This window comes from Penicillium pulvis (genome assembly GCF_028828015.1).
Source record: "Penicillium pulvis strain IBT 33274 chromosome Unknown contig_23_segment0_segment0, whole genome shotgun sequence".
Lineage (NCBI taxonomy): Eukaryota > Fungi > Ascomycota > Eurotiomycetes > Eurotiales > Aspergillaceae > Penicillium > Penicillium pulvis.
Genome location: NW_026643075.1, coordinates 4,239,470 through 4,264,086, shown reverse-complemented (window position 1 = coordinate 4,264,086; position 24,617 = coordinate 4,239,470). Strand labels below are relative to the sequence as shown.

Genomic DNA, 24,617 nt, shown 5'->3' with positions numbered 1-24,617 from the left:
CCGTCGTATTCCCTCCGCAATAAGGAAGATCGGATATAGCATCCGTATCTCCGGACACTAAGTGCTTATGTGGGGCCCGGCACAGTAACCATGCAAGACTTCAAATAATGCATAATCTTGAGAATTCTTTCCATGATCCAAGGGCTTGAAGCCCGGCAGAGAAGCATCATTACCCAGGCACCGATTTTAAAGTCCCAGATGTGCATATTTCAAATTTTTCTCTGCCTTCTTCTCTCCATTGTGATGTACCCAAGACAATGGGGCTTGCCAAAATGACATAAAAGGGAAAAAGGAAAAAATCAGGAATAGTAAATTTGTCGAGCTTTTCAAACACGTTCAACTCGCTCTGTGTCTGTTTCGAAAGGATCCAACTGAATGAGAACTCACTGACGTCTTTGTAAAGTCCCTGGGACTTGATGTTTGACGAGGTCGATCTCGGCGAATGGCCTTAGGGCAGTCTCTTTTCTTCGGTAGATCACTTACACTTACTAGCACTGTTGCCCCAGTATTCCCCAGACTTTCCCCCATGTGGCTGATTTTTCAGCCCTTCATAAGCTGCATACGCGATGTATAGATTGCGGAAATATTAATACAAAGAGCCGAGAGCAGAAGTGGGGGGTGGGATCCAATCAAACGCGCGGGGCTGCTCCAACCTCCTTCCCGACGTATCCGCATTCTAGCGACTAGGTAAGTGGAAAAGAAAAGAACAACCGGCTAATCTTCGGGATAGTGGAGTTGTCACGCGTAAATCAATTATTGCTGCGCGTAAATACACATCCACCAAGTCTGGTGATATTACTTCTTTAGCAGGGACTCGCTATTCGATCCATCCTCTCTACCTTAGCATTCTCTCCAGGGTTCCATTACTGGATACGTCACTACGAATTGATTGCAAAGATGGGTGACCTCACAACGGCAGAGACCAAGCCCCTCTATCGAGATACTTCGAAGTCGATCGATGAACGGGTGGCGTATCTCTTAGGACGCATGACTCTAGCTGAAAAGGCCGGTCAACTCTTTCACAATATGCTCCTTCCTGGGCCCGAGGGAACCCTTGCGCCAGCCCACCCGATGTTTGGAATGGAAGATACCAAGCAGCTTGTGTCAGAAAAATTCATGACTCATTTCAACCTTTTTGGACCAGTTCAAGACCCCATCCAGGTCGCTAAATGGCAAAATGCCCTTCAAGAACATGCTCTCAAGCAGACACGCCTGGGGATACCTATTACGATTTCCAGTGATCCCCGAAATCATTTCACGCACAATGTCGGAGCTGCATTCAAAGCCGGCGCTCTGAGCCTATGGCCCGAACCGCTGGGGTTTGCGGCTCTTCGGGATGCGGATCTCGTCGAGCGATTTGCCGATATAGCTAGACAAGAATATATTGCCCTGGGCTTGCGTGTGTCTCTTCACCCCCAGGTTGATTTGGCAACCGAGTATCGATGGGCTCGCATCTGCGCTACCTTTGGTGAGGATGCTGATTTGTCCGGAGAACTTGTTCAGGCTTATATTCGCGGATTCCAGGGAGGCAAGAATATCACCTCTGCCAGTGTCTCTACTATGACGAAACACTTCCCCGGCGGTGGTCCACAGATGGACGGAGAAGATCCCCATTTTGCCTATGGACGTGAGCAAGTTTATCCCGGAGATAACATCGAGTATCATCTCAAGCCCTTCCGAAAGGCCATTGAGGCCGGTACACGCTATATGATGCCGTACTACGGTATGCCGATAGGCACCGAGTGGGAAGAGGTTGGTTTTGCATTCAATAAGAGCGTTATGACCGGTCTTTTGCGGGAAAAGCTAGGATTTGACGGTATTATCTGTACCGACTGGGGCCTCATCACAGACACCGCAATAATGGGTCAGGATATGCCGGCTAGAGCTTGGGGCTGTGAGGGCTTGACTGAGCTCGAGCGGACAAAGAAAATTCTCGATGCTGGCTGCGACCAGTTTGGAGGGGAGTCGCGTACTGATCTGATCATTCAACTCGTGGAAGACAAGTTAATCCCTGAGTCTCGAATAGATCAGTCAGTGAGTCGCATCTTGCGAGAAACATTCCTTCTTGGTCTTTTCGAGAACCCTTTTGTTGATGTTGAAGAGGCCGGCAAGATTGTTGGACAACCTAAATGGAAAGAGGATGGAGAAAAAGCTCAAAGACGAGCTTTTACTCTTCTCAAGAACTCCAAGAGCATTCTCCCTCTTCAGAAGGAAGACTGCACTGGCAAGAAGGTCTATGTGGAGGGTATCAGTGAGGAAGTTGTTAAGGAGTGGGAATTCGAATTGACTGCCGTGGAGGAAGCAGAAATTGCATTTTTGCGCCTCAAATGCCCATACGAGCCTCGCACTGGCGGGTTTGAATCATTTTTCCACGCCGGGTCCTTGGCGTTTTCCGCGGAGGAGCAGGCCCGACAGGCGAAGATATTCTCCAAAGTCCCCACCTGCATTGTGGATGTGTATCTTGACCGGCCGGCCGTCATCCCTGAGGTCGCAGACCAAGCAACCGCTTTGCTGGTGAGCTATGGTAGCAACGAGGGTGCATTCTTCGATGTCGTCTTTGGAAACGTCCATCCTGAAGGCAAGCTTCCATTTGACCTTCCTAGCAGTATGAGAGCAGTGGAGAAGAGCAAGGCAGACCTTCCCTTTGACACAGAGTCCCCTCTGTTCAAGTATGGACATGGCTTGAATTATTAACATAAGATTTTCGCTTTATATAGAAATTAGATGTTAGTATTCGATCATACAGTGTTCTCGAGGTCTCTGGAGTGGATAGTATATTCGCTCCAATTGACACCAAATGTCCCCGCGCCCCACTTGGAGGGAGCTACGTGTGTGCTCTATATACACGAGGGGCATCCACCGTGCACAAATCCACATTGGGAACGGACTGGTAGCTTTTCTCTTTGAGTTTGGAGAGCTCCGAAGTGCACAGGCCCCTTTGTATTCTCATCCCCGTATTTCCGTCGTTGCATTCAGAGTTGCGGGGCTCCAGTATTGGATGTGGGACTACAAGTCTTATTTTTCTAAACTATCGCTCCCCGCAGCTGTGATTCATACCTCCAATGCTAGTACCCAACAATTTCTTGGAGAAATGTGGGACTTCTTGTGGTCAAATTTCAACTTTATTCTCTCATAAGTTAGGCTCATACATGACATAATATGTATAAAACGCCCATATGTTTCCACAGCTCCCTTTGTGCATCTGACACATCCTGCTTAATCTGTAACCCCATTCCGATTCCTTCTACAAGGCTCGGACAACATGAATGACAGTACACTTTTGACTCAATTCCAAATCCAAACTCTGTTAGTTCAAGAGCGCTACTACAGAGACACCTCGCAATGGGAAAAACTACGTCAGTGCTGGCATCCAGACCCCACACAGACAAATGTGAAAATTAGCTGGTATGACTATCCCATCTTTCCCCCACAACTAAGACTTTACATTGTTTTGTCTCTAACGCCACTGAATAGGTATAATGGAGATATTGACGGCTTTGTTTCGGGCTCGCAAGCCATGGTCAAAGGCGGAACCAAGGCCCTCCACACGGTCACTCCAGTGGAGATCCAAGTTGTTGGCGAGAAAGCCTTCACGGAGTCTGTCGGTACTATACAGATCCGTCTACGTCTAGATGACAAGGAATACGATTGCGTGTCCCACAGTCGATTTATTTCCCGCCTTCAAAAGACGGATCACGGATGGAAGCTTATATCCCTGGTCGTTATATACGATCAAGACTCTCTGGTACCGACGATGCCCGCTGCCAGCTCTTTGGACCTTGCTTTTGACTTCAAAGGTGTCAGGGACAGTTATAAATGTCTATCCTGGGTGATGTCCCAGAAAGGGTTTCAGATTGATCAAACCCTCCCTGGTACGGATGACCCTGATTCGGTTACTAAATTGATGGGTGAGGGTCATGCTTGGCTTTCCAGATCAGATATCTAATTAATATATGAATGGACTGCCTCGGCCAAATGTGTTGCAAGAAGTCATCAGGCATAAACTTTTTTTGTCCTGGTATCTCCATTCTTTACTTTATTGAGGGCAGATGCAAATGAATACCTCCAGGCTAGCATATGTGCTTTAGCGGCTTCATTGAATTGTTTTTGACCACCACAATGTAAATGAACGGCAAATACCAGACTCTGACTGGAATGAATAGACTTCCAAGGTTTCTTTCTTTCTTTCTTTCTTTCTGACTTTCTGACTTTCTGACTCCACACTTCAAGAATATCCACCCTCAATAGTACATTTTGGGTAATTCAATTGACTGCATAAAACCCTGGTTTATAAGAGTCTATGAAAGTGCATATGCGTATTTTGTACACTGTTTCACTTTTCCTCAGCAAGTTCAAGCAACTTTCATTGTGAGGCAGGTACAGCTCCCATTGTAGCAGCCCACAAACATTCCAGCTCCTCGGACTCACAGTCAGTATTAGTGGCATCACCACTGCCTGGGGTCCCAAAGTTCCTACCTGACAGGGGTGTATTTGAAGTTCGCGATCGTTTAAACCGCATAAAATCCTCACGCAAACCTAAGGCACCCATGGATTGAGATTCTGCCCGTTTACCAGCCCGGTAAGGTCGAATTTGGATATCCCATAGCCCTTGAATACGGAGAAGAAAGCTCTGTGCGCGCTGAGCACTCTCCCAGGCCGATCCAAATTCCTCCAATGCGCGGAAGCAAATGTTTAGGTTTGCCACGGTTTCTTCGTCATCGTGAGCACTGCGATGAAGAGCTTTGGCGAAAATGAGCATCAGTGCTGCTGAGCAGGTAATTGCCACGACTTGAATGTTCATGCGGCGGAAGGTATAGAACTTCTCGTATATTTGAAGGATTTTGGCTATTGCGGTGCCTGAATCCACGCACATCTTTCTAGCATGGACGTGACCGGCACCTTGCTGTGGCTGGGGCTGGATTGAGCTTTTTGAAATCCATGGTCGGTGAGCATGAATTACCACTTGGTGATAATATAGACTATGTAGTGTATTAGATCATGCGTGGCGATATGAGGGTGGAAACTTACTGGAGTAGTAATACATGTGGTAAATGAGGAGTGGTGTGCTCGTCGATATTGATTTGTAGGAAATCTGGTAAGTTGGCTTTCCATTGCAAAAGTCTGTCAGTAGTCTCCGCATTCAACTTTTGGAGGGCCTGTCTGGAGATCTTTGAAGATCCATACAAAACATGACCCAGTGGTGTCATTATTTCACAGAGTGTAATGCGATGCAGGTTTAGTGAGGAAGCAGAGTTGGCTATTGACAAACCAGGAGGGTATTCGGTAGGATGAGGTAGTCCATACGGGTACCACCGTTGGGCCTGGTTCTTTCTAAAGCCAACGCCAGGCCTCTGGATCGTGACATCTTCGAGATTTGTCCTGAATGGGCGTCCCAGAAGGAATCCCCAGCGGCTGAGCGTAACAAAATTAGCAATGGCTTCTTATACAGGGAATGAGTGGCAACTTACTGGTCCAGCGTATAAGCGCCCCAGAATACCATCCGTCGCACGTCAGCTTCGACCTCGCTAATAGATCCATTCGCGACCATGTTTGACATGTCAATATGCAATCCCAGATCGAATGCGAGACGCATTGCCATACCTAAATAAAGCCAATCAAAACCCCGAGCTGTCATTGGCCAGAGGACTTGTAGTATGACCTACCGCTGTATAGCCACCCCCGCGCATCACGCTTGCAGCCAATATCATGCCCACTGAGAACCACCATCGCTTGCACGGTGGCCATGGTGGGAGAGTCAAGTTCAATATCAAGAAGCGACTTCGCTCGATCTGCAAAGAAGTCGGATAAAGATCTGGGATACGTGATGAAGTTTGGATGGTACCGGGGCTCGAAAGCAGCGCCAAGGCAGCACCTGAATGTGGTCAGACGCATGTGCTCGATTTCCCACATCATTTGATTGCACTTACATAGCATTTGTTAGAGCTTCGGAATAGTAAGGCGTGTCTTCCATCTGCTCCTTCCACTGTTGCTTTGCCATCTCGTACATATCCCGGTTCACCACATCAACGGACGGACTGTGCCACGTAAAGTAGAGATTGATCAAATGCTCCTCCATACTATGGGGAACTTCTTTGTCGAGCCCCATTCGATTGAGATGATCTTGGCCATCCTTCCGAATGGTACGATGGATTGTCAAATTGTCAGGGGTTGGCATCCGTAGAAGATTGAAGTGAGATGTGGGACCGTAGTATCGAATTTGCCCATCTGATCCGATTTGAAGACTGCCCATGCGATCTGAAAGTCGATCAACGATGTCTTCTGTACCATCATCAAAATCAGGTTGTGGGGGGGTCTCGTCTTTCTTAACTTCATTATCGCTGGGGGGTGTAGGGCCAATATGTTGTTCTGGTAATGGGCTATGTTGTTTGTTGTGGTCTTCGTCCGGGACAGCCGGGCGTCCATCCCAAAAGGGCTGGATTAAATCATCAGAGACAAAATCCAGTGAAGGCACCGCCTCAGACTGAGCATCGTATGAATGGTTGCCCTCCACAATCATGAAAGGCTCCAGCGGCAAGCTCATGTTCGGGTCCAACTCTCCTATGTCCAGATTCTCGGCAGCAGCGTCATCGTTTGAAACTGTTTGATCCAAATCTGCAATATTGATCTGTTTGCAAAAGACCTCTTTCCTTTCAGCTCCCTCCAAAGACCTCTGGATATGGTGAAGTCCTAAGGTGTCCAATGCATTCTTCAATGTTGCCTCGTTGTCATCAAGCGTGGGTGGTGGTGTGAAGCCCTGGTCGATAATGAACTGAGTAAGCTCATTCACTCGACTAGTGAGCAGATCCACCACGGATTTCCAAGATATCCTAGTGACCTGTTAACGAGGTTGCCTTACATGTGGGGGAGGGGGAAGGTTACTTTCGTCTATCCTCGGCCTGGTAATGACATGGCCTCATTTTATGCTGGCAGTTTGCGCAAGCAGGCCGCGTTCCATCGCACTGTTAAGTTTAGGATTACAGGGTTCTTTGAAAGACATTTTCCAGCTACATATCGTCACGCAATGGACAATGGGTTCTGACCTTGACTTTGCTCTCTCTGCACGTGTCGCAAGCAGTTGTCACATACTTCCGCTTATTTGGGGATTTTGTTGACCCCATGGCAATAGTCTTACACAAGTTGGACTTCAATGTGTAATCTGAGGCAGATAGTATCAGGAAAATTTGAAGTAGGAGCTCGTCAATTTGAAATCTTGGGGGCAGATCTATGGAACCCGGCGGGGTAATTTTAGGCCAATAGGCACTCGCTACCGGAAAAACAGTCCCGAGGTATGTGGAAGAAAAGCCAAAGTTCTATCAAATAATCAACAGACATTACGGATAGGCTTAGCATTCAAAACTGCTGATAGTGTACAAAATCAAATTCCAAAGCCGTATAGACTATGCGAAGATAGGAGTTAAACAAGTGGTATCTATCTCATAACACCAAATTGACAAAGAAATTTCCCCGGTCCACAGGTGACAAATAGAGATCAAATGAAAAGGCAAAGGGAAAGAAAATAGGTAGATAGGGGAATAGTAAATCAAGTAGTAAGTCACATCGAGAAGAAGGAAGTGTTAAAATGTTAAGATCAATGAATGCATAAAAGGAATGGCAATCACTCCTCTTGCAAGGTGCCGTTGGCTTTGAAGTCCATACGGCTGGTTTTGCGGCCGACACCCTTGAGAAGACTGAATCGACGGAAGACGGAGTCGCGTACACCAGCGTTGGGCCCGGCAGGTGTGGATGAGACACGTGTAGTGGTTCCAGTGCCGCTTCCGTTGGTATTCACCGACAACTCGCGTGGAGCATGGGAACTATCGCGCGTCACGGGGCGGGAGTAATCACGTGTGGTGGGGAGTGTGGACCAACCGCCACTCGCTGCAGGGGCAGGCCGATCAGATGTGCCTGCGGTGCCGCTGGAAGTGGGGCCACGATGTTGTGAACCTGCACGACTACGACCGTCGTGGGATTGGGCGGCGGTGTCGCGGGAGGCACTGCGTGAGGGTCTGTTCTTCAAGGCGGTTCCGTTTTCATCAACTGCACCGGCAATTGAAGGAGAAGAGCCGTGCTTCTTGTCACCGCCGAACCAGCTTCGGCGTTTCTCACTCTTACCACCTCGCGAATGGGTTGTCGTTCGACTGTGAATTGTTGCTGCGTCGTCATCGACGTCATCCTGTTCAGCCGAGGTATTCTGGGCTTTAGGTTCTGCCTGCTGGAGCGTAAAGATCGAGTTTGAGGCACCGTGGCGCTTGAACGGATTCATGATACTAATCCGGTGGCTGACTGACTGACGCTCTGATCGCTTGTGAGTATGGCCATTGGCCCGAGAAGCTCGGATGAGCTCCTGCTCTGGACTAACGGATCTGTGACCAGTCTGATTGCGGCGGCTTCCCGAGTTGAAGGATTGGCGGGCTGTCTGAGTAGGGGTTGGGCTTTGCATGTCTGGTGGTGATGAAGAGAGAGAAGCCAGTTCGGGTTCAAATACATTCTCGAAGCGCCGGAGAAGTTCCGCCTGGGTTGCTTGCTGGGCAGGACGTTGGTATAGGGACAACGCCTGTTTGATTCCCAGAGCATGATCAATCAATGCAACGGCAAGCGCATTCTCCATCGGGTCCATGGTCTCCGGTAATTCCTCTTCCTCGTCCTCTTGTTCATCCAGGTCGTCTTCATCTGCCTCGTCAAGTTTGTCCTTTGCACCTTGCGCACCGCTCAGGAACCCACGGTACGAAGCAACACAGTTCGACGATGCCGATCGAGAATCCAATAATTGCTCCAACGCTTCTGTAAGATTGGACAGGCCATTATCTTCGCCCGATGTAGCCCGACGTTCTAAGAGATGCAGTTCCTGGGTCTTGCGGCATGTACGCTCAATAGCAGTCTGCAAGGGAGACAAAGCAATTTCCTCAACTGCAATTATTTCGCTTCGCCGAAGGATGTTGGGAAATTGTTCCGCAGTGGTGAATATCAGCTTCTCAACGAATTGCTCCCGCACATCTGGGCTGGAGGTGTGCCTTCTTGAAGTGGCGGCAAACCGGATCGGGTTGGAAATCAAAAGATGATCCCGAACGGAAAGAGGAATCTTTGACCTTTGATAAATGGGATGAGCAATTTCACGATGAGCAGTAACGCCGCTGATTTGAAGAAATTGACCCTCATAATCAGGTATCTCCCCTGAAGACATGATCTGCGCAGTGGGGTTTTCACGCTGCATACGGTCAACAAACGACGCCATACGTTCTGTCGGTGATCCTTCGAAGATAAACTCCTTGTCGCGCAGACTGGCAGGGAAGCCAAGGCCCTTGTAAGCAACACGGAAATAGCGCGGGGACTGCTTGGTGCCCTTGGCAACGAAATCATAGATCCGAGCCATGGAGCTCTGGGCCCGGGAGAGCTTGGCGAAGTCCATTGTCACGGCTTCATAGTTGGCGGATAATTCCTTGTAGCAAGCTAGAGCAGGTGCCCAGGCCATAGCATTCTCGAAGTGTTGAATAATTGAAAAGTACAAAGACTCCTTCCGTTCAAACGCAGTTTGCGCTGGGAAAGCAGGGGTCATTGTCTCCGGCAACACTTTGACAGCATCCCATTCGTAAAGATCGGCGTGGAACTGAAGCGCAAGCCCAGCTTCCGTGAAATTGCCAGCATCAGCTTGACCATCGGCGAGTTCATGCACATAGCGAATGAAGATATCCTCCCGGCCCATGTCCTTCATGTACTCCATAAGCTTCAGGGCATGCAGACTCTGGATCGCAGCACTACCCTGAGAGGCCACCAAGAGATCAAGAAGCTCATCCACAGTTGAGATAAGACCCTTAACAGCGTCGAACAGGCCCTCGTCAGATTCGGCATCTGCCTCGAAGAGATCAAGCAGTTCACCAATGAATATTTTCTGGCTGACACTCTCACTCATGTGCTTTGACTTGAACAGAGAATCCAGACTCGAGATGATTTCCGTTTCGATGATAGAAATATCCTCATTCAAGTCCCATTCACTCAAGATCATAGTGCGGAGAATATGAACAGCGACGTGACGCAGGCCCTCGTGCACACTAAGACACAGCCCGATGATTGGAGGCACCAGATTTGGCACGTACTGAACCTGGTAACCACCCATCCGCTTTAAGTTATATCGTTCTTTTTCATCGTCGGTGGTCTCCCAACCGATAGCTTCCCAGGTTGAGTGCAACAAGTCTGCGCCTTGCTCACGAACATCACCGGCAATTTTCCAGACAGCTCGTCGCTTCTGCTCAGGGAAGGTCTCGAGAGCGAGGGCGTCACTAGAAATAACCTTCAGTAATGTAGTGAAGAATGACTCCCAAAGCTTCGTATCGAAGGTATCGGCATCATCGGGAGCGGGAAGGAATTTTTCAACCAAGAGAAGGGCCAGATGTTCAAGACCCTTGATAGCGGCACGATGGTTGTAGACATGAGTGCTGAACCAGCTTTCGGGGTATGCCTCACAGTCGATGATGGAGTTGTGGGCCTCGAAAGCCTGCGCGATAAAGGTTGCAAGCTCCAGTTCTTTGAGGTTGGGGGTCTTGGGCGACACAATCTTAGACAGAGCGGCCATGATAGCAGAAAGCTCCACCAAAGATTCATCGAACTTCTGGGGTGTCTTGGACGTTTTGACTTGGAAGGGGAAAGACTTGCTAAAGAGAAGGGACAAATATTCGGTATCATCCACCCCCTCTGTAACGATGGCGCAGTAAGAGGCGACAACACTCGGCATAAAGTCATACAATTGTGCATCTGGCTGAGTGAGCAGTTGGGCAACGATCGCACTGCTCAATCGGACCTGGTCGCGGTATTGGTCCGAGACACCCGCGCCAGAACCCCAGTACGGTTTCAACCAACCAACGCAGCTGGAGATCAGAGTTTGTCTCTCCTCACCAGATGAGAAGATTTCAAATTGTGTATAACTTTGGATAAGCACCAGCTTGTATAACACTAACATGCCTGTCACTTCTTTGCATGAATCCATGAAACTCAATGCAATCATAATCATTTCGTCACGGCCAAAGACCTTAGAAAGCTCCGGCAACCACGTGTGGAAGTGTTGGACAATCAATGTCTTACTGCCGACCAATGCCGGATTGGAATTCTTCATCAACTTCTCCATTGACTTGAAGATAGTGTGTAGGTCTCTGTTAAAGGTCGACTGCACTGAAGTAATGCCGATGCCCTCTTCCTTGGCCTTTTGTTGTTCACGAGCATTAATGATGAACTTGAGCAAATGGCGGCCAACTTTGAATGCAGCACGGAGATTTCGAGACTGCTTTGGGTCCGTAGGGGCATTCAGGAGTCGTAAGTAGCTTCGAATAAGGCATGGCGTGGCAAAAGGGAAGTCGAATTGTTCATCGGCATACTGGTCCACCAGAGGACCCAGATTAAATCGTCGATCATGAACAATCCCTAGTACTGTCACTAGGTTGTGGAAAATCAGATCTTCGTACTCCTCATTGCCAGCGTTTTCTACCAAAATCCCGAATAACGCATTGAAAACGCCGCGCAGCTGCTTTACAATTTCAATCTCGGGAACGAAGAGCAACCGCTTCAGCGTATCCAGCACCTCATCCACTGGGCGTTCTTTCCAGTTCAACAAACTTAAAATGACCTGATCTTGGGAGTATTCAGTACTGCATAGGTGGGTCTCAAGGCGCAGAGTTGCCAATGGACCTGTAAGTGCTTCATCCTTTGCAGATTCGTTTTTGCCAAGTGCACTCCACGGAAGACTCAGGTAAGCACCCTTTCCATTCTCCATGCTTGATGTCTGTTTGTCATAGGCATGAAGCAGTAATGAGTGATTTCCATCCCGAATAAAGGCCTTTTGGTCCCAGAGAGGCATCCAAGAAAGGGCAAATGGGAACTCCGGTGCATCTGCAACACTCATGATGATGTGTGATCCAGGGATCTTTTCGGTTGGGATCTTAAGACGAATTGTCTGGTTCCAAGGCGAACCACGTGCCGCAATGGTAGTCCGCCAGGCCGTCTGTGACGTGTTCGCTGAAGACGGGAACACACAGCGATCGATCCGAGCTCCATTGACATCGCGTACCTCCAAGGTGAGCTGGAGATTATGCAGACCAGTATTTGTTTGCAGAGGAATTTGACCAGCAGTAGGATGAGAGAGGAGAGCATCTGTTGGAAACACTGCCTGCGAGAGAGTTATGTAGATGTCTGAGCGTGGTTTGGTAGGAGCCTTGGAGAATCCGATGCGCCTTGTCTGGACAACATCGTGCAGAATTGTGGGGTTCTCACGAACAAGGGTTTCGGGATCAGTGCTGGCAAAGGGGTGGAGGTGGACATGCAGGCGTGCGGCGTAATCGGAGCGAACATAACGGCCAGTGTGGCTAGGCAGAAGAACATGGAGTAATTTATCAAATCCATCGGCGTTTCCTTCACCTTCATCGCCGTCACGGGAAGGCGACCAAATATTAATAACTTGCTCGGCATCTCGATCTTGTCGAAGAATGGGTGAAACCTCTAGAATACCAACGCCAATGGTCCGGATAGCTGAGGATTCTTTTGTCGTCGTAGGTTGAGGGGCAGATGGTTCCTTTACGCTCGATGCACTGCTCGAGGAGCGTGGGACTCCCTGGGCAGTAGTCTTCGGTGTTACAACATCGTTGGGACCCCGAGCCTTTGGAGACCACATCATGCTGCGCCGCGTTCGCAGGCTTCCCTTTGCTGACGGTTGTATGCCTCCAGCCGCGTTTGTTTTGGGGGTTGAAGGGCTCTCTCTCGACAGGGAGGGTCGCGAGGCAGGGATACTCTCGGCTGTTGGGCGTAGTTCTGCAGCACGAACCGTTGTGGCAAGGTAAAGTTGACGCCCATTTACAGAGCCATCACCGATATCCGTTGCCGCCAGTTCAGTAAACAAGGTCTTCAACTTGTTGCTCTGGGTCAGGCTGACAAACTTCTCGGGAGATGGAATGTCCAAACAGAACGTCTCAGAAAGGGGGCTGAATACACCAGAGTCGGACCGGGAGTACAGCTGAATAGCCAACGACACGGGCCCAGGAATGTTACCAGATACCGCATTGATTTCCAAGAGCATGTGATGCAGAGCAGTGGTGTCTGAGGCGGTGGTAGGTCGGCTCTCGAGCATAGACATTTCAGACTGCAGCTTTGCTAGTTGAATGGCAGAGTCCTCGCCAGTCAATAACCGGCCTCTCTGGTCTGGGTCGCGAACAATAATGTCTCCACTAAGCATCTTGTTCGCTTTAACAAGTTTCCAGACCGTTTCATCTCGAAGCATCTCCTTCTCCTGACTAGTCAAGACATTATGAAGTAATTGACGTCTTGCAAAATCCAGCTCTTGCACAATGGTCGACATCTCATCCAATACATCATACTGCTGAGCCAGTAGGAGCTCGTGCAGGTTAGTGGAATGCCATTCACGAAGGCAAGACGCGATTTCGTCCACCAATGGCTCTGTCAAGGAAGTTGGCGTCTCGTCGCCAATTTTGAGCATAGGCACGGGCGCTGCAGGCTTGGGCGCATCGGGATCTCGGGGCGCAAAATTCACCGGCGTGTGAGGAATTGAACCTATTCCATAGGTCGGAATGGATCGCGGACTGGCGAAGTCAAGATCGTCTGTCTTATGGATCATAATCTGGGCGGGCTTGCCCTTCTTCGCAACCACAACATCCGATACTTCGGCCAGTTGAGACTCGGCCATCGAATATGCCACGCTACTCCGCGACTGCCCCTCAAGATCCAGTCCTGGCAGTGTCAATCGATCAACACTCTTGCGATCTCCATTCCCATTGAGGAGAGCCTTGTATCCTTCACCGTCACCCAGAACTTCCCGGATCTCAACGCAATTCCGTGGAAAGATACCAGAGAAAACACGCGCCTCGAGGGTCTGACCCTTGGTGCTCGTTAACCCCGCCAACAATGACGGCGGCGCAACTAAATATCCCCGACACCATTCTCCATCCAAGCCTCCTTGTTCAATAATATATAATTCATCGCCCAATTCGAGAGGCAGGTCCGCGGGGGAGGAAGGCTGGAAGGGGTATATGGCCACCGCAAAGGCAATTCGAGGCAGCGGCCGCCAGGGCATAGCTGCGGTAACGTGAGTTCAGCAGGCGCGCTGATCTGAAGTTTAATTGGGACAAATTGCCCCGCGCACGCTATTGTCGACGATCCGATCGAAGGAATTCCGGGGAAAGAATGTAGGGAGTGCAAGTCACGCGGAGGAATGATCGATTGTCACAATAGCACACAACATGCGGTGTAGCGTTCCAGGTTGTCGGGCCCGCGGGGAAGAAAGGAGAGGAATGCGCGTGGTCAGGGAATGCGACAGCTAAACAGTTTCAAGATTCGAGATTAGACAGATGCTACAGCAGGGTTTGCACAATGGCGGTCCTTGAGGGACAAAGATTCCTCATTCGGAAAATAGCGAGGCAGGGACCTAGCCACAGTCTCTGATTATACAGATGCAGGCGGCAACCTCGGAGTCTCAAGTCGCGCGATTGGGGTATCCGTGCCCCCCCTTGCGAGGAACTTTCGCGCGGTGGAGTCCGTTGGCGAGAACAGTGGGGAAACAGGGGCTTGTGGGCGAGCTCACCGTTGAAAAGAAAAGAGTACTGATTAGAAAGGACAGTCAAGAAGTAAGGATGACGAAAAGAAAATTAAAGGATGGGGAAAGGAAGCCAAAGAAGAATACGAAAGGAGGAATTGGGCAAAGGGGACGATCAAAGAGCGAAAATCACCAAATCTTAAGGTCTGGCTCCCCACACCGCTGAGATAGCAAAGTCAATTTGTTATATATTAGTTTCAGCTGAAGGATAGCTACGTCTTTGGATCCTCATGAAACGCATGACGTTTCCTTTGATTTATTCACAGTCCCCTTCTTCTTCTTCTATTTTTCCCTAAGATACCGTGGTTGAAGCTTAAGCCACTGACGGGAAGCATATCTATCCCTGAAATACGATGGAGCTCTCTAAGTGGTGGAATAGACAATGAGGAAACACGCATCACGGCAAGGGTTATCTAACAAATATTTACTACCGGTAGAATAGACAAAATCACAATAAAGATATATAATAAAAATAACACTGTGATCCTCGATCTCGAGCCAAGCACAGACCAGAGCGTGCCCCTGAGTTGCTAAAAGTGTTAAAATGAACATCGGCCTCGAACCAGTGGGTCGGGGTCTCACCGCGCCAATCAACGAGGAAGATCGTCCGAACCATAATGAGATTTAAAACGGAAAAGTACCGCTGGCTTTCCTTAATACGTGAGGCAGCGTCTATGCCGTGAAACCCTTATAGCGCCTCAGTTGATGCTTGGCCATTGTGAAGAGTCATAAGAAATTAAAACATTGAATTAACATTCCCTCATTTCCGGAACATGGCCACCACGTCCTCCTTTCGCCATTCCAGCTCCAATTGTCCTTCGTACACGGTATCAATGATGTGTCGAGTCCGGTCGTAGGCTGCCTCGTAACGTTGCTCACATTCCCGTAGCACCTTCAGCACCAGGCTGCGGCTAAGACCAGGATCATCGGCGTCACCAAAGTGTTTCTCTACACGCTTCTTCAGCAACTCCACACCACGCTTGACTTCTTTCGCATCATAGGAAGAAAGAACCTTCTTCGCAACCATACGGGAATGGCTGGCCCGTGTTGCGATTTCGGAGCTGTTGCCGGATGCCTGCAGGGTCTCCAGGGATTGAATGAAATCGAGAAGCTTGCCCAAGGGTCGGTGTATCACCGCATCCAAATAAAGCTTCATGTGCTCGTCAAAGTCTTGATGGGCTCGAAGCATCCAACGTTCGAGCACCGGCAAGGTGTGCACGTCAACCTCCTCGACATAGTGGTTCATATTTTCGATAAGTAGAATGTGATAGTTGAGCACTTCTTTATCTTCGGGATCTCCGGCAGTGGCAGACACACCAGGAGGTTGACCGGGGGCTTCCTTGGCAATGAATTTGAGTGACTCCCACATCGCCCGGTTGATGCGGTCATAGGCATCATTGACGCTGATTCGAATATCGCAGAATTCACCACCTGGGTGAGACAACATATTCTCAACCGCGTTGGAAAAGTGCGGGAAGACTCGCATAAAGGAGATGACACCCTTGCGCTTGTTGATCTTTACTTTGGTGTCCTCGATACCTCGGATCTGTTCATCCACAAATCGATTGTAGAGTCCCATCAGACGAGAGTGGAGTTTCTGTAGCGAATGGAGGATGAATTCTTGATTGGTATCGTCGAGATCGGTCATGGCCGACTCTAAAGCAAAGAGGATGCCAATCCCTTGCAGAGGATCTGAGCCAATGGCCCAGTCCACCATGCTTTGCATGTCATTCGGCCAAAATGAGAAAATATCATCCATAATATGCTCGACACGCTTGGCCATGTCACGATCTGGGTCATGCGACTGCTTGACCGAAAAGTCAGGGCATTGCCGACTTTCTGGCTCAGCTGCAGCCACCAAATCAGAGAAATCAACGTTCACCAAGGAATTCAGGTGGAAAAATTCGACCACAAAATTTTGTTCATCGGTGATCGTGTTAAGAGTCTCGCGCAGCGTCCCTGCAAATGCTTCACATGGCTCGACTCTGCCTCGCTTTTTCTCTGCCTTTTCACCAGAGGCCAGTCGAAACCCGGCCGCAGCGCGAACGGTCTTGCCTCGTCGCACTGTAAGTTTGCGAGCCGCCATAGTAATACCCTCGGCTTCCTTCTCCTTTTCTTGGTGAGTAAAGAGAAGCTCTTGCTCCTCTCCAGTGGTTTTCCGAGCTGTTTTCTTCCAAGTCGCGTTATTGTCGCGGAATTCGGTTTGATATGATGGCTTGGACTGCTGCTCATAGAGGTTCACCAGCGCATGCCATTCCGACGTGCTCACTTCCTTGGTAAACAGCATCAAAGGATTGTATCTCCACACTTCAGCTCGAAACTGCTGTCGAGCAGCACTGTCCAGCTTCATAGGATCCCTGGTAGTGGCAGTCATCACATCTGCGCGTTTTTGTTCCGCCGTTTTGAAGGCCAGAGCCATGAACTGCTTGAGACGATGCTGCAAGAATGTCACGGCAGCATTGTGATATTCTTCTTTCTTTTCTTTGATGGCACGCATTTGGCCAATCTCTGTGTTTGCATAAACCCCGACACTGGCATCGACCAATCGCTTTTTGTTTTGACCAATCTCAGCATCGATCATGAGCATCGCCTTGTACAACGTGGACAGAGCATTTTCGGTATCCTTCAAACCATCGGGATTGTTTAGAGAGGCTTCCTTGAGCGGCCGAAGCTCGGATGTGGAGATAGACAATGTCTTCAGAAGGTTTTGAAGCTCGTTCTGCAAAAGCTTCTGGTTTGCTGTTTGCACTTGCAAACCCTGAGACTGAGCTTCAATGTACGACACATCTTCATGCAGAGTCTATGGCTCGATTAGTACCCATATTGAGCAGATTTAGCTTGTGGGGTGTCAAAATGACTTACGTTCAATTCGTGCGAGTATAGTGTCAGAAGACCCTCCAACTCCTCGCACTCTTCAATGGTCTTGTCGATGAGGACAGCCAGCTGCTCCACCTTCCCTTCCTGTTGTTCAAGATTACCAAGCCAGCTGGTAGCTTCAACACGACCAATTTCGCGGCGAACATCGGCTTCCAAGTCCTCAATTTTCTGCTCATCATTGAGGCGTCCATTCCACCCAAGATCAGTTAGAATATCATCAAAGTCAAGTCCACGGCCATCGAGCACACCTGGGTCGATCCCGAGAGCCTGGCAGTATTTGACGGTATGATCTTCCCGTCTCCGGCGGCGACCCCTGGCAGCCGGAGACGGCGATCGTGAACGTTCGTCAATGTTTACAATATCAACCAAGGAATCTTGGCTCTTCTCTGGAAGAGGAATTGAATCAGGCGGGGGTGAGGTCACCTCGACCTCGGGCTGGGTAATTTCTACTGTGGGTGTTGTAACAGTGGGAGGCTCGGGGGTTGGTGCCGTCACCATGAGCTCCCTCTCTGTCGGCTCATCTACTGGGCTCCTTGGGGCTTCACTTGCAGATTTGCTGATAGATGGGGCCGGGAAAACGCCTGTAATACCATCCGCTTCCTGTTCTGCTTGCTGCTTCTTCGCCGCTGCCAGTAGACGCTCACCAGCACCACCAGGCCGTGGTTTGAATGCCCCATAGGCAGTTGCAGCCTTTCGAAGGACGCCTGCAAGCTCCTTCTGCCCCTTCTTTTTCACCATAGGACCCAAGCCAGGCCGATGTGCTTCACCATCGTCCTCGGTTTCCTCCGCAGTAGTTGAAGGTTGCTGTTCTTGTGCATCCTCTTGAGGTGGTTGGGAAAATTGGACCACGGCCGCTGCTACTGCAGGGTCCACAGACAATGGTGAAGATGGGGTTTCGTCTTTCGCTGGAGATTCGTCGACTGGCGGCGCGGGCTGGACTTCTTCGGTTACAACCTTATCCTGAACAGGCTGAGGGAGTGGTTCGAGGGTTGGCCCCTTATCAGCCCGATATGGTGTATATTGACCTATACTGCTAACAGGACTTGGGGGTATCCCTCGAGCTTCACTCGTAAATGATCCTGCGGTAGTCGGCCGTAGCCCATCTACACTTCGCTTTTGGTTCAATGATAGAGTCTCAACAGATTGGGCTGCCAGCTCGGATGTCGGGGTCTTCGGAGCGCGGCCTTCCCCGCGGGACGACGATGGCCGGGAGTCATCTTGCAAGGGGAATTTCACCGGTGGCTCTCTGTTTTCTGGCTCCCTTCGCGGTGGGGGAACAGCAGGCGGTGGATTGGATGGTGGATCAAAAGGCGACGGAGCTGGCTTATTCCCAGTTGACGGACGGGACATCTGTTCGCGGCTCTTTTGGGACCGGAGTGTCGGATCCTCAGATGCCTTCCGCCTTAACTCGCGAACGCCATCCCGACTGGGTTCACGATTTCCGTATGAGGGTGCCGGTTGAGGTGTTATCGACTCTGGAGGGGGGCCCAAACCGGCACCTCGTGAAGGTGGCGCGGAGGGCCCTGACGGTCCCGGAGAAGCTCCTCCTATGAGCGCTTGTCGTTGCTTCTCCTCAAACCCAATCAGATTTGGGACTTTGCCTCCTGTATACTTCTTGTAGATCTTCACCAGGCTGCCAATGAAGAACTCTTTCTCCTTGGCACTGCGGGCATGCCAGTAGTACGGTTTTCCCACGGTTACCACGAATCCAACATTTGAAGCCCATTCCTTGTGCTGTTGCTCGATCGGTGTCTTTGGTACCAGAGCAGTGTAAGATTGAATTGCAGATAGATCGTCGAGCATCCATGTTTTACCAATGGAGAACGTGCCGTCGCTATTTTCGCGGGCCTTGTGCATGCGGACTCTACCTGACCTTCGTACTGAAACGATAATAACACGGGGTTTCTTGTTCTCGGGAGCTGAGCTGGGCGGGGAAGGGGCAGAAGGGTGTGATGCATCCTCGGTGATTCGGACGTGTGTGATATAAGACTCGACCACTACGTTGAACATCAGTTAGTAGGAAGCTCTTAAAGAAACCTCGATAATCTCCATTTGAAATAGCAAAGGGAGTGGTAAAATATCCGCGGTCCACTTCACCATCCCCTAGCTGCGGGAAAGCTGGGGACCCCATGGCAAGGCATCAAGGGGCGATTGGAGGGTTTACACACAGGTTCCATCATTGTCTTTTTTCGAATAGCAGCTTTGAATGATGCGTTTCTTCTCGTCCTCGAATTTCTCTGCCCTGCTCAAGGAGCCGTCTCCGGAGCCATTGCGGCCGTCACCCCCGCGCCGAGGGTCGGCGGAGGGCGGTGGACGTGGGCGGTCTCGACCATTCATAATCACGTCGTTTATGCGACAGCAAAATCACTGGATAGAATTGGTGTATTCAAGGGATCATGGTTGGGGTGCGACGTGTTCCGAGAGATTAAATGAGGACGGAGTCCCACAAGATTCCGTTGCCTGGATCCAAAGTGACGTCTGTTGGAAGGTCGAGGAGAGGGAAGCACCACAGACCAAAGAAGGAGAATTACAACCGCTAGCGAGGTAATTCGTGGCAATGCCAAATGGCCGTTAGCAGTCAGAATGCATTAGCTCATCGGTCTGTTTGGGGTTGCGGGTAAGGCGGAGAGCTCGTGGGAGCGGAGTATTGAGTTGATCCGGGAGCAATGACTATATGTTATGTTTTCCAACGTGACAATTGTATATCATGAGATACTTGTTCCGGAAGAGACTCCTCTTCTCCTCTGGCTCGTTATTTTGGCCACTATACGTCCGGTTTCATTGACTTCTAATAATCTATACTATCAAGCACGGTGGCCGTTGTGTTGCCTGAGGCATCATTGTTTGACCCACGTGAACGTCAGAGATCACATGATGCGGTCGCAGGTGGAGCATCAGCGTACTAGACCTTCCAGTAATATACAATATTTTCAACTTTATATTACCGTATACACCTTATCTTTCCGCCATAGCCGTCACGCATCTGTTTTCTAGGATTTATACAATGGCGGTTTCCACTTGAAGCCCATTCACATGACGCTATTGCTTTTCCGTATTACATAGTCAGCAGCCCTCCAAGACTATAGCTCAGGCATTACAGTATAGTCTTTCTATCAAGGTTATTTACATAATTCCCTACTTAGTAGTACAATACCGATTACCGTCACGTGGACCGCAAAAGTGCGATATGTGATCACTCTTGTCCAATCAAAAGCCTTTTTGTCTCACCGCCTTTGCTATACTTCCAGACTTTTTTTTTTCTGTTCCTGGATGGCGACTTCTATATACAGTTAATTTTTCTCACTCCCCGGCCTTCTTGCCTCCCGATCACTCCAGTAATTGCGAGTCTACTGCTACCAGAACGCACACCTACTGCGACTATGGCTAAAAAACCGGAGCAAAAGATGGTCTCTATCAAGAAGGAGAAGGTAAAGCTGCACTGCCTGCCTCCACTCACGGGCAGAACTGTACTGACGATAAATTTTGATTGCCAGACTGACACCCCTAAGAGCACCACCACCGCTCCTCCGCAACTTCTCGCGTCTATTTCCTCTTTCCTGTCCAGCAATGGCTTCAACACCACCAACACTGCGTTCGGAAAGGAACTGAAGAAGGCCATCAGCAAGGCTGACACGAAGAATGCTCCGTCTTTGCTGGAAATTTTCCAGGCTTGGGAGAAGAACGATTCTTCTAGCTCAAGCTCCGATAGCGACAACGATAGCAGCACCGATTCCAACTCCGACTCTGAGAGCGATTCTAGCGACTCGGACGTTGAGATGGAGGATGCGCCCAAAGCTGTGAAGGACCAGAAGGCTCGCTCCCCCTCTCCTTCCTCTTCCTCTAGCTCTGAGAGTGACGCCGACGATGAGGACGAAGATGAGGCTGCTCCTACTCCTGCTCCTGCTGCCAAGAAGTCCGCGGGTGTGAAGCGCAAGGCCGAATCCAGCGACGAGTCATCGTCTGATTCGAGCTCTGATTCCGGTTCCGAGAGCGATGCGCCCAAGGCCAAGAAGGTTAAGACCACTAAGAAGGACGAGTCCTCTTCTGAATCTGAGTCTGACTCATCGGCCTCGTCCTCTGATTCCAGCTCCGACTCGAGTGACTCCTCTGACTCCGACTCTGGCTCCGACTCTGACTCCTCCGAGTCGGAGTCTGAGAAGGAGCCCGTCAAGAAGGAAGATGCTAAGGCCCTCAAGCAGGCAAAGAAGACCCCCCTCCCCGAGTCTTCTGACTCGAGCTCATCCAGCTCCTCATCGGACGATAGCTCTGATGACGAAGAGGCCGGCGGTGTCACCGTCTCTACCTCGTCCGACTCCAGTGCCACCGTCGCTGCTTCCCCTGGACCTTCTGCCGTTGATAACAAGGCCTTCGACAACGTGCGGGACTCTTCGTCGAGTGCCAGCCCCGTCCCTGGAAATGGCTCCGCAAAGAAGCACACAGGAGCTCGTCCCACCCCGCTTGCTGCTTTGAGCGCCCTTCCTTTTGACGGCCCCAAGAATGAATACATTGCCTATGCCTATGCTGACCGCGCCTACGCGGATCTGTCAGTCACTCGTGGAAAGGGTTTCACCAAGGAGAAGAACAAGAAGAAGCGCGGCTCCTACCGTGGTGGCCCGATCGACATCGCTGGGGGCAAGTCTTTCAAGTTTGACGACTAGATGATTATCGTCATACCTTGCCACTACTTCATTAAATGGCATGGATAGCGTCAACATTCTCAGCTTGCATAGCGATTCGCTGGACTTGCCTCTATTGGGAACGGAGATTAAGATTCTATTTTCTTGGCCTATGGGAGCTACGTGGCTTTGGCGATTCTCACTTTTTGCTCATCTTGTTGATGGCTCATTGATACGAAGTATCTTCTCCATCTACCCCTTTCACTCAGCATGGCGCATACGGAGCTATGGCGGTTTTACTGTGATTATCATTTGCTTAGACATTTGCTATTTTAAATACCACAAAAGTTTTAAAGTTTGATTTTTTTCTTTCGGGACTTTTCGCAAATCTTGCCGATTGCTTCTTGGCTACTTCAGAAACCGGGTCCATGCTTCTATTTACAACTATCTCTTCTTCTCCAGGCACCGGGCTTCTCAAGAGGCTCCCACCGCCGATCCCAGCCAGCTCCTGCCCCGTTCTTGATGTGCTTCTGCTCCGGATACCAAAACCCATGCTGATGCCTCAGCTTGGAAGTTGTAGTAAAATCACCTGGTTCTGGGCGCTCATACCCTGCCAATTTAAACACATTATCCGTCTCAACAGGAACCGACGGTTGACCCTTTTCCACCCCAAGGTCTAGATTATAATCGTACCAGTCGCGTGTTGGTCCCGTCAAATCATCTGTCGATGCAAAATCTAACCTAACCACGGCATCGACAATTCCAGCATATACTGTCGGCGATGATGGAGATGGTGTAGACAGTGTGTAAATTGGGCCACGATAAGGCCGACGTTTGTTGGCTCGGGGATTTCGCGGTGCAGAAGAAGGGATTTGGGAAGAGAGAAACATTGAGAAATCCTTCCGAGGGTACTGGGCACTGTTCCTTTTCGCTAGGTTAAGTGAGGTTTGGGTTTTGTTTGGTGGTAAGTGTGCGTCCAAGTAGCTGTAGGCATTGCTCATACGAAGATCAAAGATTTTCAGGATTGCGTTGCCGGCGGCTCCAGCCAGAAAGCGATCATGGCTGAATGGTTGTACGCTGTAGATGAGGTTGCCGTCGGTTGTATCTTGATACGTTGCTTCATATGAATTTGGCGAGCGGAGATCGTGAAGTCTAGGAATAAAATCAGTAAACTATCAGTTCTGAATTACTAACATGTTTCTTGTCAGCATACCTTATTGTGCGGTCCCCCCATGTTGCTAGGAACACATCGCCTGGTGAACCAGCCAATGAATGAGTATTAAGAGGAGCGATAGCAGTGACAGCTGCAAGACCAGATCTGCCGACTTGATTGCCAACATCAAGGGTATTCACACCTATTGCTCGATCGAGGTATACTCCATCGGGAGACACCGCGTTGATTGATAGAGAATTTTCGGTTTGGCCAGTAGCCACTGCGATTCTTGATGATGATAACAGCTTGGAGTATCTGCTTCGCCTCGAGCCATCTACTTCAGAGCCCACTGTGACCCAAGCAAACGGCTCAACCTCTTTATGATCAATCTCAAGTTGGTACAAAGCAACAGACCCATTATCGAAGTGGGCAGCCATAGTATGATGTTCCAAGTCTGTTTTCTCCAGCAAATCTCCGCTAGTCATGAACTTCCGCTTATATTCATGAGTTGCATTGTCGATAGAAAGGGCAACGTGCACAAGATCGCCACGCATTCGGCCAAAGATTATGTGTTCGACATCGGTGTTTTTGTCAGATTCTGGCTGGAGAATATGTAATCCGCAGATATCATCATAACTGCTTGCTTCCTCCACGTCATTGAATGAAACCCATTGCTCTTGCGGGCGAGATCCAGACTGTTTGGTTCGCATGACTATCTGGTGGCCCGCACCCCACGCAAGCACTTCTCTTCGATCAGCCCATCGCTCGCCGTTCCATACTTCATAAGAATCAATAGCGGGTCTATATCCAAGCGTGGGATTGTCGAGTCGTGTTGGTTCATTGAGCCCAATTCGGACTGTGGTAGCTGGCGGAATGACGAACCGGCCAATGATCCCAAGCCTGTCCAGGGCCCGTGACCGAGCAGTGAGGACACGAGCGGCATCTTTCCAGAAAGCTGGAGTTTGTATGAATGGAAATTGATTTTGAACAAACGACCGAAATATGGCTGATTCTTCTGCGTTGACAATTTTGTGGAGTCGCTGACATGTTTGTGCCAGGTTTGCTAGGTCGCTGATGGTAGGAAGATATATTGTGACATGGACGATAATCTCCGACGGCAGTTTGGAGAACATGATAGCAGAAAGTTGGGAAGAAAGTGCCTTCTGAGGTTGTCACCTGGCTTGGTGGATATTATCTTTCATTCCTTTGCTCCGATAGTTTCCATCTTTGAATCAAATGGCTGCATCAATTCCAACGATGTTCCAAGGTTGTAGCATAGCAGGATTTCCACCTTTCTTAGGGTTGCTGCCTCAGGTATATGAGACCGGTTAACCGCGCTTGTGGTGGATATCACAGAACGCAAGACATTCAAGCACGCTTCTAGGCA

At 49.7% G+C, this 24,617-nt stretch overlaps 7 protein-coding genes across 7 annotated transcripts; 3 read left to right on the top strand and 4 right to left on the bottom strand.

Moving 5' to 3' along the window:
• Positions 1-897: 897 nt before the first annotated feature.
• Positions 898-2,694, top strand: N7503_005882 (glycoside hydrolase family 3 protein; the record flags this gene model as incomplete). Its single annotated transcript, XM_057065429.1, has 1 exon — positions 898-2,694. One exon carries the CDS (start codon positions 898-900, stop codon positions 2,692-2,694), a length of 1,797 nt encoding a protein of 598 aa, XP_056923172.1.
• Positions 2,695-3,262: 568 nt separating this feature from the next.
• N7503_005881 (uncharacterized protein) lies at positions 3,263-3,946 on the top strand (the record flags this gene model as incomplete). Its single annotated transcript, XM_057065428.1, has 2 exons — positions 3,263-3,405; positions 3,475-3,946. The coding sequence occupies 2 exons, from the start codon at positions 3,263-3,265 to the stop codon at positions 3,944-3,946; spliced, it is 615 nt and encodes a 204-aa protein (XP_056923171.1).
• A 417-nt stretch (positions 3,947-4,363) lies between these two features.
• Positions 4,364-7,118, bottom strand: N7503_005880 (transcription factor domain-containing protein; the record flags this gene model as incomplete). The annotated part of the gene is made up of 7 exons (XM_057065427.1): positions 4,364-4,979; positions 5,029-5,412; positions 5,469-5,601; positions 5,664-5,872; positions 5,928-6,827; positions 6,880-6,959; positions 7,041-7,118. 7 exons carry the CDS (start codon positions 7,116-7,118, stop codon positions 4,364-4,366), a joined length of 2,400 nt encoding a protein of 799 aa, XP_056923170.1.
• A 497-nt stretch (positions 7,119-7,615) lies between these two features.
• Positions 7,616-14,065, bottom strand: N7503_005879 (guanine nucleotide exchange factor DCK1; the record flags this gene model as incomplete). Its single annotated transcript, XM_057065426.1, has 1 exon — positions 7,616-14,065. The coding sequence occupies one exon, from the start codon at positions 14,063-14,065 to the stop codon at positions 7,616-7,618; it is 6,450 nt and encodes a 2,149-aa protein (XP_056923169.1).
• Positions 14,066-15,344: 1,279 nt separating this feature from the next.
• On the bottom strand, positions 15,345-20,063 carry N7503_005878 (GTP-Rho binding exocyst subunit SEC3; the record flags this gene model as incomplete). Its single annotated transcript, XM_057065425.1, has 3 exons — positions 19,630-20,063; positions 17,447-19,458; positions 15,345-17,384 (listed from the first exon to the last, which is right to left on the bottom strand). The coding sequence occupies exons 1-3, from the start codon at positions 19,796-19,798 to the stop codon at positions 15,345-15,347; spliced, it is 4,221 nt and encodes a 1,406-aa protein (XP_056923168.1). The 5' UTR covers positions 19,799-20,063.
• Positions 20,064-20,841: 778 nt separating this feature from the next.
• On the top strand, positions 20,842-22,119 carry N7503_005877 (nucleolar and coiled-body phosphoprotein 1 family protein; the record flags this gene model as incomplete). Its single annotated transcript, XM_057065424.1, has 2 exons — positions 20,842-20,889; positions 20,956-22,119. 2 exons carry the CDS (start codon positions 20,842-20,844, stop codon positions 22,117-22,119), a joined length of 1,212 nt encoding a protein of 403 aa, XP_056923167.1.
• Positions 22,120-22,511: 392 nt separating this feature from the next.
• N7503_005876 (F-box protein) lies at positions 22,512-24,363 on the bottom strand (the record flags this gene model as incomplete). The annotated part of the gene is made up of 2 exons (XM_057065423.1): positions 22,512-23,229; positions 23,291-24,363. The coding sequence occupies 2 exons, from the start codon at positions 24,361-24,363 to the stop codon at positions 22,512-22,514; spliced, it is 1,791 nt and encodes a 596-aa protein (XP_056923166.1).
• Positions 24,364-24,617: the final 254 nt, after the last annotated feature.